At 41.3% G+C, this 15,197-nt stretch overlaps 1 protein-coding gene across 17 annotated transcripts in view; it reads right to left on the reverse strand.

Annotated features, from left to right (window-relative positions):
• The window catches only part of TLN2 (talin 2), a 415,035-nt gene that overhangs the window by 108,356 nt on the left and 291,482 nt on the right, over window positions 1-15,197 (reverse strand). For all 17 annotated transcript variants that reach the window (XM_023616303.2, XM_023616310.2, XM_023616279.2 and 14 more), the window contains 4 exons: window positions 13,779-13,892; window positions 11,073-11,207; window positions 9,017-9,145; window positions 6,707-6,809 (listed from right to left, as the gene is read on the reverse strand). In XM_023616303.2, the coding sequence (XP_023472071.1) occupies window positions 6,707-6,809; window positions 9,017-9,145; window positions 11,073-11,207; window positions 13,779-13,892 (481 nt within the window). The remainder of the gene's footprint in view (window positions 1-6,706; window positions 6,810-9,016; window positions 9,146-11,072; window positions 11,208-13,778; window positions 13,893-15,197) is intronic.

The following is a 15,197-nucleotide window of genomic DNA, read 5'->3' on the forward strand; positions in this document are numbered from 1 at the left end:
ATAGTCAAGTATGCATTACAATGTCGGAACCGTCAGTGGGAAGTACTAAAGCAGATTACTGTTTCAATAACCACAATGCTTTGAAGACACAGATTATTTTCACAGTATTCTTGCCATCTGGATCTTAAATTATACTCAGTAACAGAGTCTTAAGATGACATATCAGTGATATGAAATATAGTGGAATTGTTTGTAACGGTAGTTATTTTTGATCAGAATTCATGTAGATTGTGTGTAGAAAGCTTTAGATTACATAGCAAGCTCACAAGGTAAAAACCAGGTATGACATATTTTTAATATCTCAAAGGATCTGAAAGGGTTCTATGCAACTGTATTCAGCCGAGCAGAAATGTATCTTGAATACTGTACTGGCCAAACAAAAACATATCTGTGCTAGAATCCAGCCCTGTGGCCCCTAAGGTGTAACTTCTGAATATCCTACACACCGCAACTGAGGGAACTGAGACCCAGGGAGATGTCCACACTTGCGCTCTCTCCCTGCTTCCCATCCATTCTTCAACTTTCATGAAACTGCCTTCAACAAGGAGAGCAGTGACCTTGTTTCTCCTTAAGCCAATGGATGCTTCTCAAGTCCCTCTCTTAGGTGACTTTCTGGGCAGCAACTACCCTTCTGGCTCTAGAGACATCCCTCGCTCCTGGTTTCCTTGCTCTCTCCAAGACTGCATGTTCTCATTTCTTTCAAAGATTTCTATTGCTCAGCCTTCTCCTTAAATTGTTGAGTTTCTCAGGGTTACAGCTGATAAAGTTTTTCTCACTCTTCCACTCCACCTAGGCAAACTTATCTACCTCCACAGTCTCAATCATTATTATTTTATTACACATTTTCAAATCTTTATCTCTAGCCCAGCCTTCTCTACTGAGCTCCCGAGGCAAATATCTAACTGTCTAATGGGTACCTCTGTTTAGATATCTTGCAGGCACTTCAAACTGACTACATTTGAAGTTGAACCTGGTATCGTTAAACTCCAGCTCCCAACACACCTGCCAGAGTTCCTGTGTTTCCATCACAGTGATGCATACAACTCCTCCTTCAGCTACCAGGTCAAACACTTAGAGCTGTCTATGTTACTTTCCTTACTCTCATCCCTGCCAATTCCCAACCAGTCACCAACAACTGTCAGGTCTCTATTTCTTTAATCCATCCCTTCATCTCCACTACAGGCCACTCCCATCTGTTATGTGGATGAATGCAACAGCCTTCTCACTGGTCTCCCTGCCTCCAACTTATCTGCACATGAGAGGAAGGGAAACCTACATAAAAGGGAATCGAAACTGTATCCAGGATGAAACCTCTTCGATATTTTCACATACTCTTAGGTTCAATTTCAAATGATTTAAATTGGTTTATGAGGCCCTTTAGGACGTGCCCCCAACCTACCTCTCCAGCCTTATCTTCTGACTCCTTACCCTCCTTCCTTTTACTTGAAACTTTCTCAGTTCATTTGGTTAGGATTCTTTTCTCTCACCTTTGGAACTTGACAGATGCTGTTTCCACTTCCACCACCACCTGCTAAAACTAAATGGTGCTACTTCTAGGCTGATTTTCAGAGACCAACTAGACAGTCTGTCATCCTGGATGTTATCAGTATTAGATGATGGAACTTATAAAGTATTCCTCTCTCCATTAAAGATGCTTTTCATCACCTACACAAAATCTGGCAAGATTTCAGGAATGTGTAGAAATTCTTGAAACTTAAAAGCATGGGGCATATGAGAAATTTAAGAATTTATATATGCTTTTGCTTCTCCTTGAATGCTAAATGAGTGTTACACAATCCTTAAAAGCCTGATCAGGCATCACTTACTCTCTGAAAATTTCCCTTACCCTCCCTTTAGAACAGAATTGTTCATATTATTGCAGATAGAATATTATACTCTGCCCTAACTCTTTTTATGCTCCTATTGTGTTACTGTCAAAGCAATGAATATACACAGTTTTTAAAAACATCAAAGAGGATTTTGCTTGTAGTAATGGCAGAATAACTTATTGCAGATGAACTCTCCTTCAGGGAAACAACCAGAAATACTGGGAAAAAAAATACACAACAAATCTGTTTGAAGGCACTAGAGAGATACCAAGGCACCAAGGTAGAGAGGGCCAAGATCTTGAAGAGAAAGAAAGCACAGAGAAGTGAATACAATGCTGCTTTTCCCCTCAAGGCATTTCCTAATTTGGAAGCTGTTAACCAGAAACTGGGAAGCTGAGCAAAGCTTCCTGAAATCTCATGGGGCTGGGAAGATTAAAAAAAAGAAAAAGCACAGTTCTGAGCTCAAGAAACAGAATGGCCCTGGGAAACACCACAGACATTTCGATGAGGTGCCCAGAGGCCTACACCCTAAAAGGTAAACTGAAAATACACTTCACAATTTCCAGTCAGTTCAGTCCCTGCTCATATTATGGTGACCTGCCCTATCTTAACCACATGCTGGAAGAAAAGAATAATTCTCTGTAGGAACGAAACAATCTAGAGCCTCAAATTATCTATACAATGTAAATACCAATAATTAGCATTAAATAAAAAAAATCAGAAACAGCAGGAGATAAGAATCAATGGCTAAAAACTAGCAAAAAAAAATAGACAATAAAAACAGGCCCATAGGTGATTCTGATATAGGAGTTATTGGACCTGGACTTTAAATAACTGTGATAAATATGTGGAAGGAATTAGATGACAAGATGGAGAACTTCAGCAGATACATGGAAACTATAAGAAATCAAATGGCTATTATAAAACTGAAAAATACGACATTTAAAATTAAAAACTCAATAGGAGGGGTTGAAAGCAGAACAAACACAACTAAAGAGAGGAATAGTGAGTTGCAGATGGATCAAAATATTAAGAATAAAGCATGGAGAAGAAAAATTATAACAAATATAGAAAAGAGCAGAGGAGACACAAAAAACAGTGAAAATGTTTAAGATATGGGGTAACTGGAGTCTACAAAGAGGAAGAAAAAAACAGAGCAGAAGCAATATTTGAAGATAAATGGTTGAGAGTTTTCCAAAATTGACTTATAAGAACAAATCCCATTTTCAGTGAGTACTACAACCCAAAGCAAAATAAATACACAAGAAAATTACTCTAGGCATATTGCTTGAAAAAAGACTGAGAAAATTCAAAAAGCAAGTAGAGGGGAAAAATAAAGCTACATACTCTTTAGAAAAGTAAATTGACAGCTGACTTCACAACAGAAATAAAGGAAGCCCGAAGACAATGGAGTAACATCTTCAAAGTGCTGGAAGAAGATTACTGCCAATCTACTATTTACTAGTAAGTGAAATTATCCACCAAAAATAAAAGCTAAACAAAGGCATTCTTAAACAAACACACAGTGAAAGAATTTGTCACCCGCAGACTCACACTAAAGGAAATAAAGGAGGTCTTCATGCAGAAGGAAATAATCCCAGGTGGAAGCACATGCAGATACAGGAAGGAGTGAAGAGCAATGGGAAGGGTTAACATGTGGGTGAATCTAGATGAACACTGATGCTATGAAGCATTGAGATTGTATAGAGGAGACTAAATTATATGTAGATAGAAAACACACAAAAACAACAATGAATGAGTTGGAAAAATGTGTCACAAGATTCTTGGACTGTCCAGGAGGAGGTAAACACACTAACTTGTATTAGACTTAAAAAAATCATAAAAGGCTAGTCAATGAATATACAACTAACAAGCTAATCAAGAGGACAGAAACAGAATTTAACTAATACATATGTATCTGAAAAAAGGCAAGAAAGTAGAGAAAAAGGAACCTAGAACAGGTAGCACATATAGAAAAATAGTGAGATGATAGATTCAAGCCTCATACATCAGTAATTACATTATATGTAAATAGACCAAATATTCCAATTGAAAGAAATGACTGTCATGCCAACAACCGCTCTCTGCAAAATAACACCTTCATGATACTCACAAGATATGCATTAAATATAAGCATACAGAAAAGTTGAAAATGGGAAAAGATACACCATGCACACTATAATAAAAACAAAAGCATCTATGTAGACAACTATAAAATACTATTGAGAGAAAGGGAAAGCTAAAAAAGTGGAGGGACATACCATATTCAAGATTAGAAGACTCAATAATGTAAAAATGTCAATTATTTCCAAATTGATGCAGTGTAAAGCCGATTTAAAAACAGAAAAAACAAACAGAGTTTTTTGGGGGTAGAGAGTGATAAGCTGATTCTAGACTTTATGTGGGGATGCAAAGGGCCAAGAATAGTCAACACTACTTGAGGAAGAACGACAACAAAGGACTTATATCAAGCATGTATTAACACTAAGTATAAAACTGCAGGAGGAAAATGTGGGACTAAGGTAGAGACAGGCAATTAATTCAACGGAAAAAAGTTGAAAGATCTGAAAATGAGTAGCACATATATGTTCACTTAATTGATGACAAAGTGGCACTAAAGACCATTGGGGAAAGAATGATCACTTCAATGAGGGGTGCTGAGCCAAAAGATATCCATGTGGAAAAACAACTAAACAAGGATCCTATTTGCATACATACAAAACTCAATTCCAGATGGATCGTGGTTCTAAATATGAAAAGTAAAACAACAAAGCTTCTAGAATGTAACAGAGGAGAATATCTTCATGATCTCAGAAACACAAAATTTTTATAAGGACACAAAATGTACTAACAATAAAGGAAAAGAATTATAAATTGAACCATACTAAGGTTCTAAAAAAATCTGTTCATCAAGAAACATCTTTAAGAAAGTGAAAAGGTAAGCCACAAGATAAAAGAAATACATATAAGTGACAAAGAATTTCTACAAATAAGTAAGAAAAAGATGGATAACTCAAGTTTAAAAAAATGAACAGGCACTTCACAAAAGAAGATATCTGAATGGCCAACAAATATGAGAAGGGTCCTCAACTGCATTGTTCAGAGACATGCATATTAACACCATAACACGCTATTACTACACATTCACCAGAATGGCTAACACTGGCTGACAATACAAAGTGGTGACAAGGATGTGAACAACTGAAACTTTCACATACTGCTGAAAGGAGTGTAGCTGAATAGATGCACAGCCTATGACCCAGCAATTCCATTTCTAGGTATGTATCTGGAAAAGTAGGGATGTATGTTCAGTGAACAGCATGTACCAGAATTGTTCAGCATCATTATTGGAAATAACCCAAATACCCATCAACGGTCAAAAGAATGACAAACAGGTATATTCATACAATGAAATATTATAGGAAGCAATAGAAATGAAGAACTTCTGTTGCATATAAATAGATGAATCTCACAAACAACGCTAACAAGAGTAGCTAAGACACAATGGACACGTATGACATAATTCCATTTATTCATAGCTTAAAAACAGGAAAAATTAACCTCTGCTGTTAGAAGTTGTGGGTGTTTAACTCCAGGGGAGGAGAGAGGGCATATAGTGATTGGGAGGGGGCACAAGGGCACATTTGGGATGCTGGAAATGTTCTGTTATTTGATCTTGGTGGTGGTTTCTTGAGTGCATCCAATTTGTGGTAACTCATGAAGGTATAGGTTTAGGACTTATGCTCTCTTCTGGATGTGTATTATACTTCAATAATAGTGTATATTTCAATAAAAAAAAAGTCAAGTACTACCGTATAGCAAAAGCAACAATCCATAACCACTCCTCCCCACATGGTTCCTACTCTTAGAGCCACTCAGTTCTTTAAGCTTTCTTCTGATATATTTCATATTCCCAAGTAATGGGCTTATAATGAAACTTCTTGATGTTTCCATTTTAGATAGCTATAGCCTTTCTATTATGTCTACCTCCTACTAGGATAACATTTCTTATATAGCCTGGTGTTTTTCCTAGAGTTGATAATTACACAATCTGTTTCTTACATAGACTCCTGTTGAAGGCGTCTCCTGCCTTCATGGGTACCTGGTGTCTCCAATACTCAAACCCTCCCAGGGTTCTGCAGCACAAATCAGTTTGTTTCTTGTTGGCTGCCCTATCCCTGGAGACACTTAGGTTTTTGTTTACTGGCTCTATCAGTTACCACTCATCTGTCTCCTTCCATCTTCACAAATCTCATTGACTTATTTGTTGTTATCTCCTCTTTTATTCTTTGATTTGTTGTTGTTGTTTTTTTTTTTTTGAGGAAGATTAGCCCTGAGCTAACATCTGCCACCAATCCTCCTCTTTTTGCTGAGGAAGCTCGGCCCTGAGCTAACATCTGTGCCCATCTTCCTCTATTCTATATGTGAGACACCTGCCACAGAATGGCTTGATAAGCGGTGCGCAGGTCCATGCCCAGGATCCAAACTGGCAAACCTGGGCCACTAAAGCGAAGCGTGTGAACTTAACTGCTACACCACCGGGCCGGCCCCTCTTTGATCTTTTTTTATTCCTTTACTTTAGTGGAACTTTAAGAGACAGTCCCAGTCCCAAATAATTACTATTTGCTGCAAGTCTAATTGGGGTGACCCACAAACAGTGTGGGGTAATCATTTTATTAGCCTTTGTATGCTTATTATCAAGCCTACTAACAAGCACGTGGAATCTGCTTGAAAAATCTGTATTGAAGCGCTAAAAAAAAAAAAAAAAATGGTCAGGTTCATTGTCAAATCAAAGAAGCCCAGTCACCGGCCCCCACTACCCCCACCCCAGGGGTCTGTACCTGGCGACATGGCGTCACGAAGGGTGCGAGTCTCACCTGTGTAGTGCTCGTTGCCCTGAGCAGCACAGGTCAGGAGCTGCGCCATGGAGGAGCCCACGGCTTTGGAGGTACTTCCCAGGTCTTGAGCACATTTTTCCAGCTATCAGAATATTCAAGGAGGAAGAGAGCTCAGAAGAAAAGAAACATCCACTGAAGTCTTAGCATAAAATTGATGCAGATCAAACCTTGAGCCTTAGCTCTTTCCCACCTTATCACACCAGTGGTGCCAAGAAGTAGCGAGATAGAGGGGAAAGAGCCCAAGCTTCAGAATACACGAATCTGGGTCCACACCCTGCCCTCTGCTCCCTTCCCCTAGTTGTGAGCTGTGAGAGAACCTCTCCAAGCCTTGGCTTCCTCGGGAGATCATAATACTTAGGTCAAAAAGTTTTCAGAGAATTAATGTAGGTACTCAGCAAATGGTAGCTATTAGTACTATGCCTTTAGAAGCTAATTTAGAAAGTCTGCAACAAATCCTTAGCGAGAATTCATTATGCCTTGGCAGGAAGTGGGCAGACATCCAGCTGTATCACCTTCCTGGCGTGTGGGACCATTAACATTGTTCAATTTGATCATCATACTTTAAGGAGTTCTAACCAGAAGGAAATGCAATAGAAGTAGAGGCTTGGAGTGGTAAATGAGATTATGAAAATGGGCAAAGTGCTTGCGTCCCATGAACAGTATGTCATCTTGCTTTGTAAACTGAATAAATAATTCAGAGAACAAAGTCAGTGAAGGCCTAGGGTATGGATAATTATTTGATTACTAGATGAGGACAACATTTTGGAAGAGAACTTCTAGGCATACTGGGACCATGCAGAAAGGCATCAGAGAATGTATGCACTTTTAACTCCGCAACATATTTCCCAAGAGAGTCAAAGCGTTTAAATAAATGGAGCCTGGTCCATTACAGCCAACAATATGTTATAACACAGTACACACATTCTTCTAGCACAAATAATTTCTTTAAAAATTACATGGTGTTTCCTGCATTCTAACCGACCAGTTATTTTACATAAAAGCAGAATTCACGTCATGCCAGCCTCTCTTGGGCTCACTGGAGTACAGGAGTTTGCAAAGAGACATCTGGATCACATTGCAAAGCTGTTAGCCCTGGAGCCAGTCCTAACTTTATCATTAGATGGGTGACCTTAGTTAAGTGACTTAACCTCTCTGAGCCTGCCTTTGTCTTTATAATTAGGGATAGCTTGACTTAAATATTTTCTGAGCGCTTCCTATGTACCAGGCATCGTTCTGTGGTAAGTTAGATGCTCCCCAGTCCCTTTATGCTCTGCAAGTCTTCAGTTCGCCCAAAGAGCGGCAGCGGTTAAGAGCAGACGCTCTCAACATGAGAGATCAGAGCACGGGCTTTTGAGTCCTGTAGATCTGGATTTAGACCTTGGTTCTGCTGGTTACTGGCAGATAAACATTTGACAGAATAGTGGCAACCCCCGCCCCTCTGTTTTCTCAGCTATAAAATGGGATTAATAAAACTTGCTCATTAAAATTACCACTAGGATAAACTAGACTGTGTGTGTGCGTGTATACAACGCTTAACAGGCGTTTACTAAATGGTGGTATTTTATTAGCAATGTTCAGTAATGTGGGAAAGGAGGTACAAACAAATGAGAAGGATTGGTAAAATTTTAGCCAAGAAAACCCTGACATAAGCATCAGGAGGCACCACAACATGACCAAATTAGATCTCTGGTGCCATCACCCCTCTTGCAATGTGGCTTTACTGTACTGAAGCGCCTTGCTGTTGTCCATCCCAGAGCCTTACACTAAGTAAATGTTTTTCAAGAACGTGAGTGTTGTAAATATTTTCTGTGCCCAACTTTATAAGCTCATCGCCACCCATTTCAGAGATAAAATCCCTGAGACACAGAGGAGATGAAGGACTTGTATACAGCTAGTTAACGACACAAAACTGCACCTAGAAGCCAGAACTCCTAGTTCCAAACCCAGTTCCTCTGGCTGCACTGGGTATTCTTTCCAGAAAAAGGCCACAGGATTAGAACACTGGCCTCAAACACTAGCATGTGTCTTCTTTATAAAAAAGAGGGATGAATATTAACAGATGCCTGTCCATTCCTGGACAAACCCCAGGAAAGCACACACAGAACCATCACTAGAGGCTCCTCAGGGTGATCTTGATCCTAACACAGTTCTAAAGAAAGTTGGCTATTCTAGGGCTCTGCATTAAAAATGCTTGAAATTTAGGCACACTAATCCCGACTTCTAAAACTGCCTGAACATATCGTAACAAACGTAGAGGCCCACCACGCAGCTGGCTCCAATACCTCTTACCGTTTCCCCTGGAAGTGGTTTCAGCTGACTCTCCACGGCCGCCATCTTGGCATCTTGCAGTTCATTCTTGAGTGTCTGCACAGTGCTCAGAGCTGAATCGATTTCCATAGGACCACAGGCTTCATGGGCCTGTCAACAGAGTTGGGAATATGTGTACACAGTCTGCTTGGGAAAATGTCCCCAGGACTTCGCAACATAGGAAATACCTTTCTGGATACAACCAACGATTCTCCAAATCCAGCAATAGGAAGCACGGGTAGCAAGCATTCCTAAGCAAGCAAAATCAAGCTCCATCAGGACTCTAGTTCTGGGTTCCCTAAATAATCAATTCTGTATGTCTCATAACTGGAGACACTTAACATCCCCTTGAAGGTATTTTGATCTGAAATGCATTTGCCTCTCAGAAAAGAGGATCCTTATTCACCGTGTCTGGGTTCTCGAGATGGGGCACCTGGCATAGTATGTGTACAGCCAGAAGCTTGGGAATCAAGTGGTGAATGAATGAATGAATGAATAAACAAATCCGGGACTCTGGGGACAAGTCTATAGCAACCTTATTGATTCCCTTTACAAATTTCTGGATTATAAACCATCATCTTTCCATATTGAAGATTATGAAAGATTCTTTTCCTTAGTAAAAATTTTGTTTTAAAAAAACTTCGTGCTCTTGCTCATTTAGAACAGTGGTCTCCAAATGCTTTGATCACACATCCCCAAAAGAAGTATGTTAATAAATTATACACATGAAATAACTACTGATCAGTATATTAAATACTGGCAAATCAATTTTTCCCTTTTCATGTAATAATAACAGCAGCAGCAGTAAATACTAATTGATTGATTTCTACATGCCAGTATTACCAGGTGAGGAAACTGAGGCACAGAGAGGTTAACTAACTTGCCCAGGTCACAAAATTAGTGAATGGCAAGGCCAGAATTTGAATGCAGGCAGTCTGATTCAGAGTCTGTACTCCTAACCTTAACACTATATAAGAAAAGATTTAAAAGCCCTCATAGTGTCTTCCTGAACCCAGTGGACAGTCTCGCTTGAGCCCCACTTTGGGACTCTCTGCTCCAGAGCAGCTGTTTCAGGTGGCTGTGTCAAAGACTTGCTGAGGAAACTGGTTACAATGCAGATGTTCAGGCTCTGTGACCAGAGGTTCTGAGTGGGTTGCTCAGAGGCAAGGACCAGGAACCCGCATGCTAAGAGCCCCCAGGTGACTCCAGGGCAGATGGTCCCTGGACCTCTCTTTGAGAAACACAGCTCAAAATACTCTATTATTGGAGACAATCTAAAGCTCTGGATATTTCTCTTTGGCAGTGGAGTGTACTGTTCATATTAAGAATTCAAGTCAGCTTCTAACCTTCTTCCCTTGCTCATGTATGAATGAGGCTGCTTGTTTCTATAGAGGGATTGTTACAAAGACGAAAAATGAATTCACGCCAGAACTTCATGCTAATACCACATCAAACGGTGTAGTAATGAGGCCCTCTGGTAATTAATAAGCTCCAGAGACAGAAACTCATTAATCCCCAATTCTGTTCTATTGAGGACCTTGTTCAGGTGAAAGCTCCCATGTAAATGTGGAAACCTTTCAGGGCCAAAAGATAAAATAACCCCTGAAATAGATTTATTGCCTACCTAATTTGTTATTAAGTTCACAAGAGGATACCTGGAAGATACGATCACTTATTCTGGCTCACAATTTACAAGACACCAAGAAACTGATGATTGCCAGTCTCCCCTAAGATTGTGAAACGTAGACCACTGCTTGTCCCAGGGTATGAGAGGAGGGGGAGGCATGCAACTTAACCTAGTTTAACAAAATTCATCTGTAACCAGAAGGCAGTAACCGAATCCAGGAGAGAGCGGCTGAACGTGGCAGGAGCCAATCCACATGGGCGTCCTTAATGGTCATGCAAAAAGAATGGACAACTCTGCCAAGAAATACGGCTGGCAGGATTCAGGCCCTGGTAGCACCCGGGTCACACCAGCAGTAAGGAATTAGCAGCTGTGTTCCTGACAAGCTAACAGCTGGGACAAGGGTCCACTTGCCTTCTGTGAGGCAGTACGCAGCTCTGCCAGGCTGGTGGCGAGGTTCTTGGCACACTGGCTCAGTTGCATGGCTGCAGCCTGGTCGCTCACGGTGGGCACTGCGGCTTTGGCAGAGGACACCATCTTGCTTCCAGGCTGTAGAGAGATGAATGGAAGGTAAGACGGCTCCTGGGCAGCAAGAGTCAGAGAATAGAGACCCAAACAGCAATGCTGTCAATCAGCCAGAACTCAACTTGCCCTAAAACAAGGAACGGCAAAACCATCTAGACTCTCCCCGAAAACTGCCACCCTAACTGAGACACCCTAAGGTAGTACTTTCAAGGAATGTTTAAAAAAAAACAACAAAGGTATGTGTCATTGGGGGAGGGGCAAAATTGGGATAGTGGTTTGAAATTCTCATTTAAAACAGATTTCAAAGAGTTTCTTATTAAATTCTCTTCTTTGTGTTTCTTAGAATAGCTCTTTAATCTGTGCTTCAAATATATCCAAAACTATTCAAAAACATATATATTTTAAATACATGATTCCCCAACTTGGAAAAGATGTATTAAAAAGTGTGCTCCTGGGGGCCGCCCCGTAGCATAGTGCTTAAGTTCACATGTTCCACTTCGGCAGCCCAGGATTCACAGGTTTGGATCCCAGGCACTGACCTACACACCGTCTGTCAAGCCATGCTATGGTGGCATCCCACACACAAAATAGAGGAAGACTGGCACACATGTTAGCTCAGGGCCAATCTTCTTCACCAAAAAAAAAAAAAAAAGTGTGCTCCATGGACTTCTAGTTGTAAATTTATTTCATTATTTTTATCTATTTTAAAAATATTTTTCTTTATATTTACTTATATTTTATTTCATTCATTATTTATTGAATAAATTTAAATTCATTCAACATTCTGGGAGAGCAATTTTACAACATTTATGAAGAAAGTCTAAAATGTATAAACTTTTTGGTTTGTTGATTGCATTTCTATTTATTTCCAACTTTGCCTTACTCTTGTAAAGGTCTGATGTGTCTATAATACCAAAATTAAAAGAACAAAAGAGAGGGGCTGGCCCTGTGGCTTAGTGGTTTAGGTGTGTCAAGTTCCACTTCAGCCGCCCAGGTTCAGATCCCGGGCATGGACCTACACCACTCAACAGCAGCCATGCTGTGGTGGCAACCCATATACAAAATGGAAGAAGATTGGCACAGATGTTAGCTCAGGGCAAATCTTCCTCACAAAAGAAAAAAAAGAACAAAAGACAAAGGAAAGACAAAGGCAGGCACAGAGTGGACCCTGGAACACGTCTACATAGCTCTACCATCATACCCTCTAAGCCTGACGGCAGCGGAGACAACACAACTGGCTGCAGGCTCTTTAACTACCTAAATGAAATGAGAAATATCCTGTCCGAGCCACAGTTCTCAATGTCCCAAAGAGAAAAATAAGCTGCTTGCAATCCTATTTCTAGGAAACTATCCTAAGGAAATAATTCAAGTGGGTTACAAAGATTTGAGCACACACAAAGACTTTTATCATATCACAGGTTGTTTAAGAGGATAAGTAACTGAAAACAACCTGTACGTCCAACGATGGGAGAAGAGCTAAACACAAGAGTACAGCCATATGACAGAATATTATTCAAAATCATGAATGTTCATAATACGAACGTTAACATGAAAAACACAGAGCCTATACACAATGAATCCCAATTTAGAGGAATATAGACATACATATGTGTGTAGTTAAAATCTGAGGACATTCATCAACCTTTTCATGTTCTATCTCTGCTTGTTGGAGCTCTGATGCTTGAAAAATTAACCAAATAGTTGTATCACTGGGTCCTGTAACTACTGGTCCTGTAACAACTAGAAAGGGATGAGGAAGAGACCAGCCTAACCACATGCACCGTTTATGAGACACAAGTAGACACCAAGTGCTGAGACAATGGAATACAACAAGTAGGTAGGAGGGTTTTTCTAGAAGTTAATATTCTTTTTTTCTTTTAAAAGATTTTATTTTTCCTTTTTCTCCCCAAAGCCCCCCAGTACATAGCTATATATATTTTAGTTGTGGGTCCTTCTAGATGTGGCATGTGGGATGCTGCCTCAGCATGGCCTGATGAGTGGTGCCATGTCCACGTCCAGGATTTGAACTTGTGAAACCCTGGGCTGCCGAAGTGGAGTGCATGAACTTAATCACTCAGCCATGAGGTTGGCTCCCAAGAAGTTAATATTCTTGTTTTACTTAATTTTCCTTAAAATGAATCGACCTCTCACCCCACAAAGACTGACAATACTTGCTAATTCCACAGTTGCCACAAGAAACCCTCACACCTTTGGAGAAATACGCTCACCATTTCTTGTTTCCCGGGCCACGAATAATATAGGGACTCTGGAAACCAGGAAACCAAAAGTAACACCTAGTACTGGGCTCTTCATCACAAGTTGCAACTTATTATACGTTTTCTCTCATAGAAGAGAAACAAAGATGATATTCCCAGGAAAAACGGATTATGTGTCTTCTCCCGGGGCTATTTCCCCGCATATTAGCATTTCACTTTGCCAAGCCGAATCTACCTCTCCTGAAACTGCTTCAAGGTCTGCTTGCTGCAAAGGCTTTGCTTTGGCTCTGGAATTCGCTAATTCCTCCCCTTAAGGAGAAAGGGCACCCCCTGCTTGGTGGGGAGCTCTGGGTGTGACCAAGGTGAACGCTTGTGTTACCTGGAGGAAGTTCTGGCTGGAGATGATGAGAGCCAGCTGGGCACTGAGGTCTTCTGTTTGGGCTTGGCTCCCTCTGACCCCCTGGACCAGCTGAGGGATGTGATCGGCCACTGCCTACAGGAAGCAAGGAAAATTAACACTGAGTACACCTAGTATGGTGAATTACCAAAACAGGGTGGAAAATGACCCAGGTGATCAATGTTTCTTTGGATGTGCTGTCGCTCCTGGGGATGCCTGTCCTGGACCTTGGATTCACACAGCTCTTTTAGTCAGCTGGGTCCTCTCCAACACTGAATCCTAACACAGTACCTCTGGGTAGTTCTCCCACACCCATTCCACTCCATGGTCCCGAAGCTCCCAATATATTCAACACAAGACGATCCTCCATAACAAGGCCTTAAAAGAATTTCCCCAGTTGCAATTCACACCATCCTGGCTCATGAGGATTGCAAACCCTGAAATCAGAGAACCTATCAATTCACGGGTGGACAAACTCAAGTCATGCGGTCCCATGATCAGAAAAAAGTGAGAGAAGTTCTCAACTACCAGCATCGTTCACCATTTCCATTCCTTACTCTGCAGGAACACACTCTGTTCACCAGCTTTCACGTTGTCATGGCTCCTCACCCTCCATTCAAAGTAGCCCTTCTCATTTCTCAAACCAGGAAACTAATGCCCAGGGTAGAGGAGGGAGGCGCCGCATTCCCGACGTGAGACCACTTTAAAGTGACCATCTGCCAGCACCTCAGGAGATGGCCTTTTACCCTCTACGTCCTCCCATATTTCTCCTCTGTGCCCATACCCCATGTAACCAACCAGACCCTCAGAGTCATAGCACAGTGGCCATCACTGCTGACAAAGGTCCCAAGGGCATCCCACCCTGGTGACATGTATTTTTTCAGGAGCTCACTCCAGCAAAGATTAAAAATATACATTTCCATGAGATTTTCCTCAGGTCTTCTTCAGGACTGCTGGCTCCAATAATTTGGTCCTCACTCCCTTCTGCACCACAACCCGATAAATAGCAAAGCTCTCATTTCCTGACAGTGACACCAGGAGGCTGAGCATCTTCCCAAAAAGTGGAGGAGGGGGTTCACACTGGAGTATTTTCCTGGACACAAGTAGCATGTGCTCCTTGAGAAGGGGAAGTGCTATTTTTCTACCCTTGCTGGCAGCCGAATCAAGGCCCTGATAGGAAACAAACACTCCCTCCCAGCAGGGGCCTGCCTCTGAGAAAAATCCTCTTTTACAGGGAGAGTCCCTAGGACAGGGCCCCGCTGCCTCGGTGAGGTTTTTATCCTAGAGCACACTCGCTCCTCACTGCGGGGCCTCGAGGAACCTGGAATCAGGACTTGGAGGGCTCCGGCTGGTTCCTCTCAGAAGTAAAGCTGTTTCTGAAGGAGAACCTTTCACATGTGG

The sequence above is a fragment of the Equus caballus genome, chromosome 1, assembly GCF_041296265.1.
Source record: "Equus caballus isolate H_3958 breed thoroughbred chromosome 1, TB-T2T, whole genome shotgun sequence".
Taxonomy (NCBI): domain Eukaryota; kingdom Metazoa; phylum Chordata; class Mammalia; order Perissodactyla; family Equidae; genus Equus; species Equus caballus.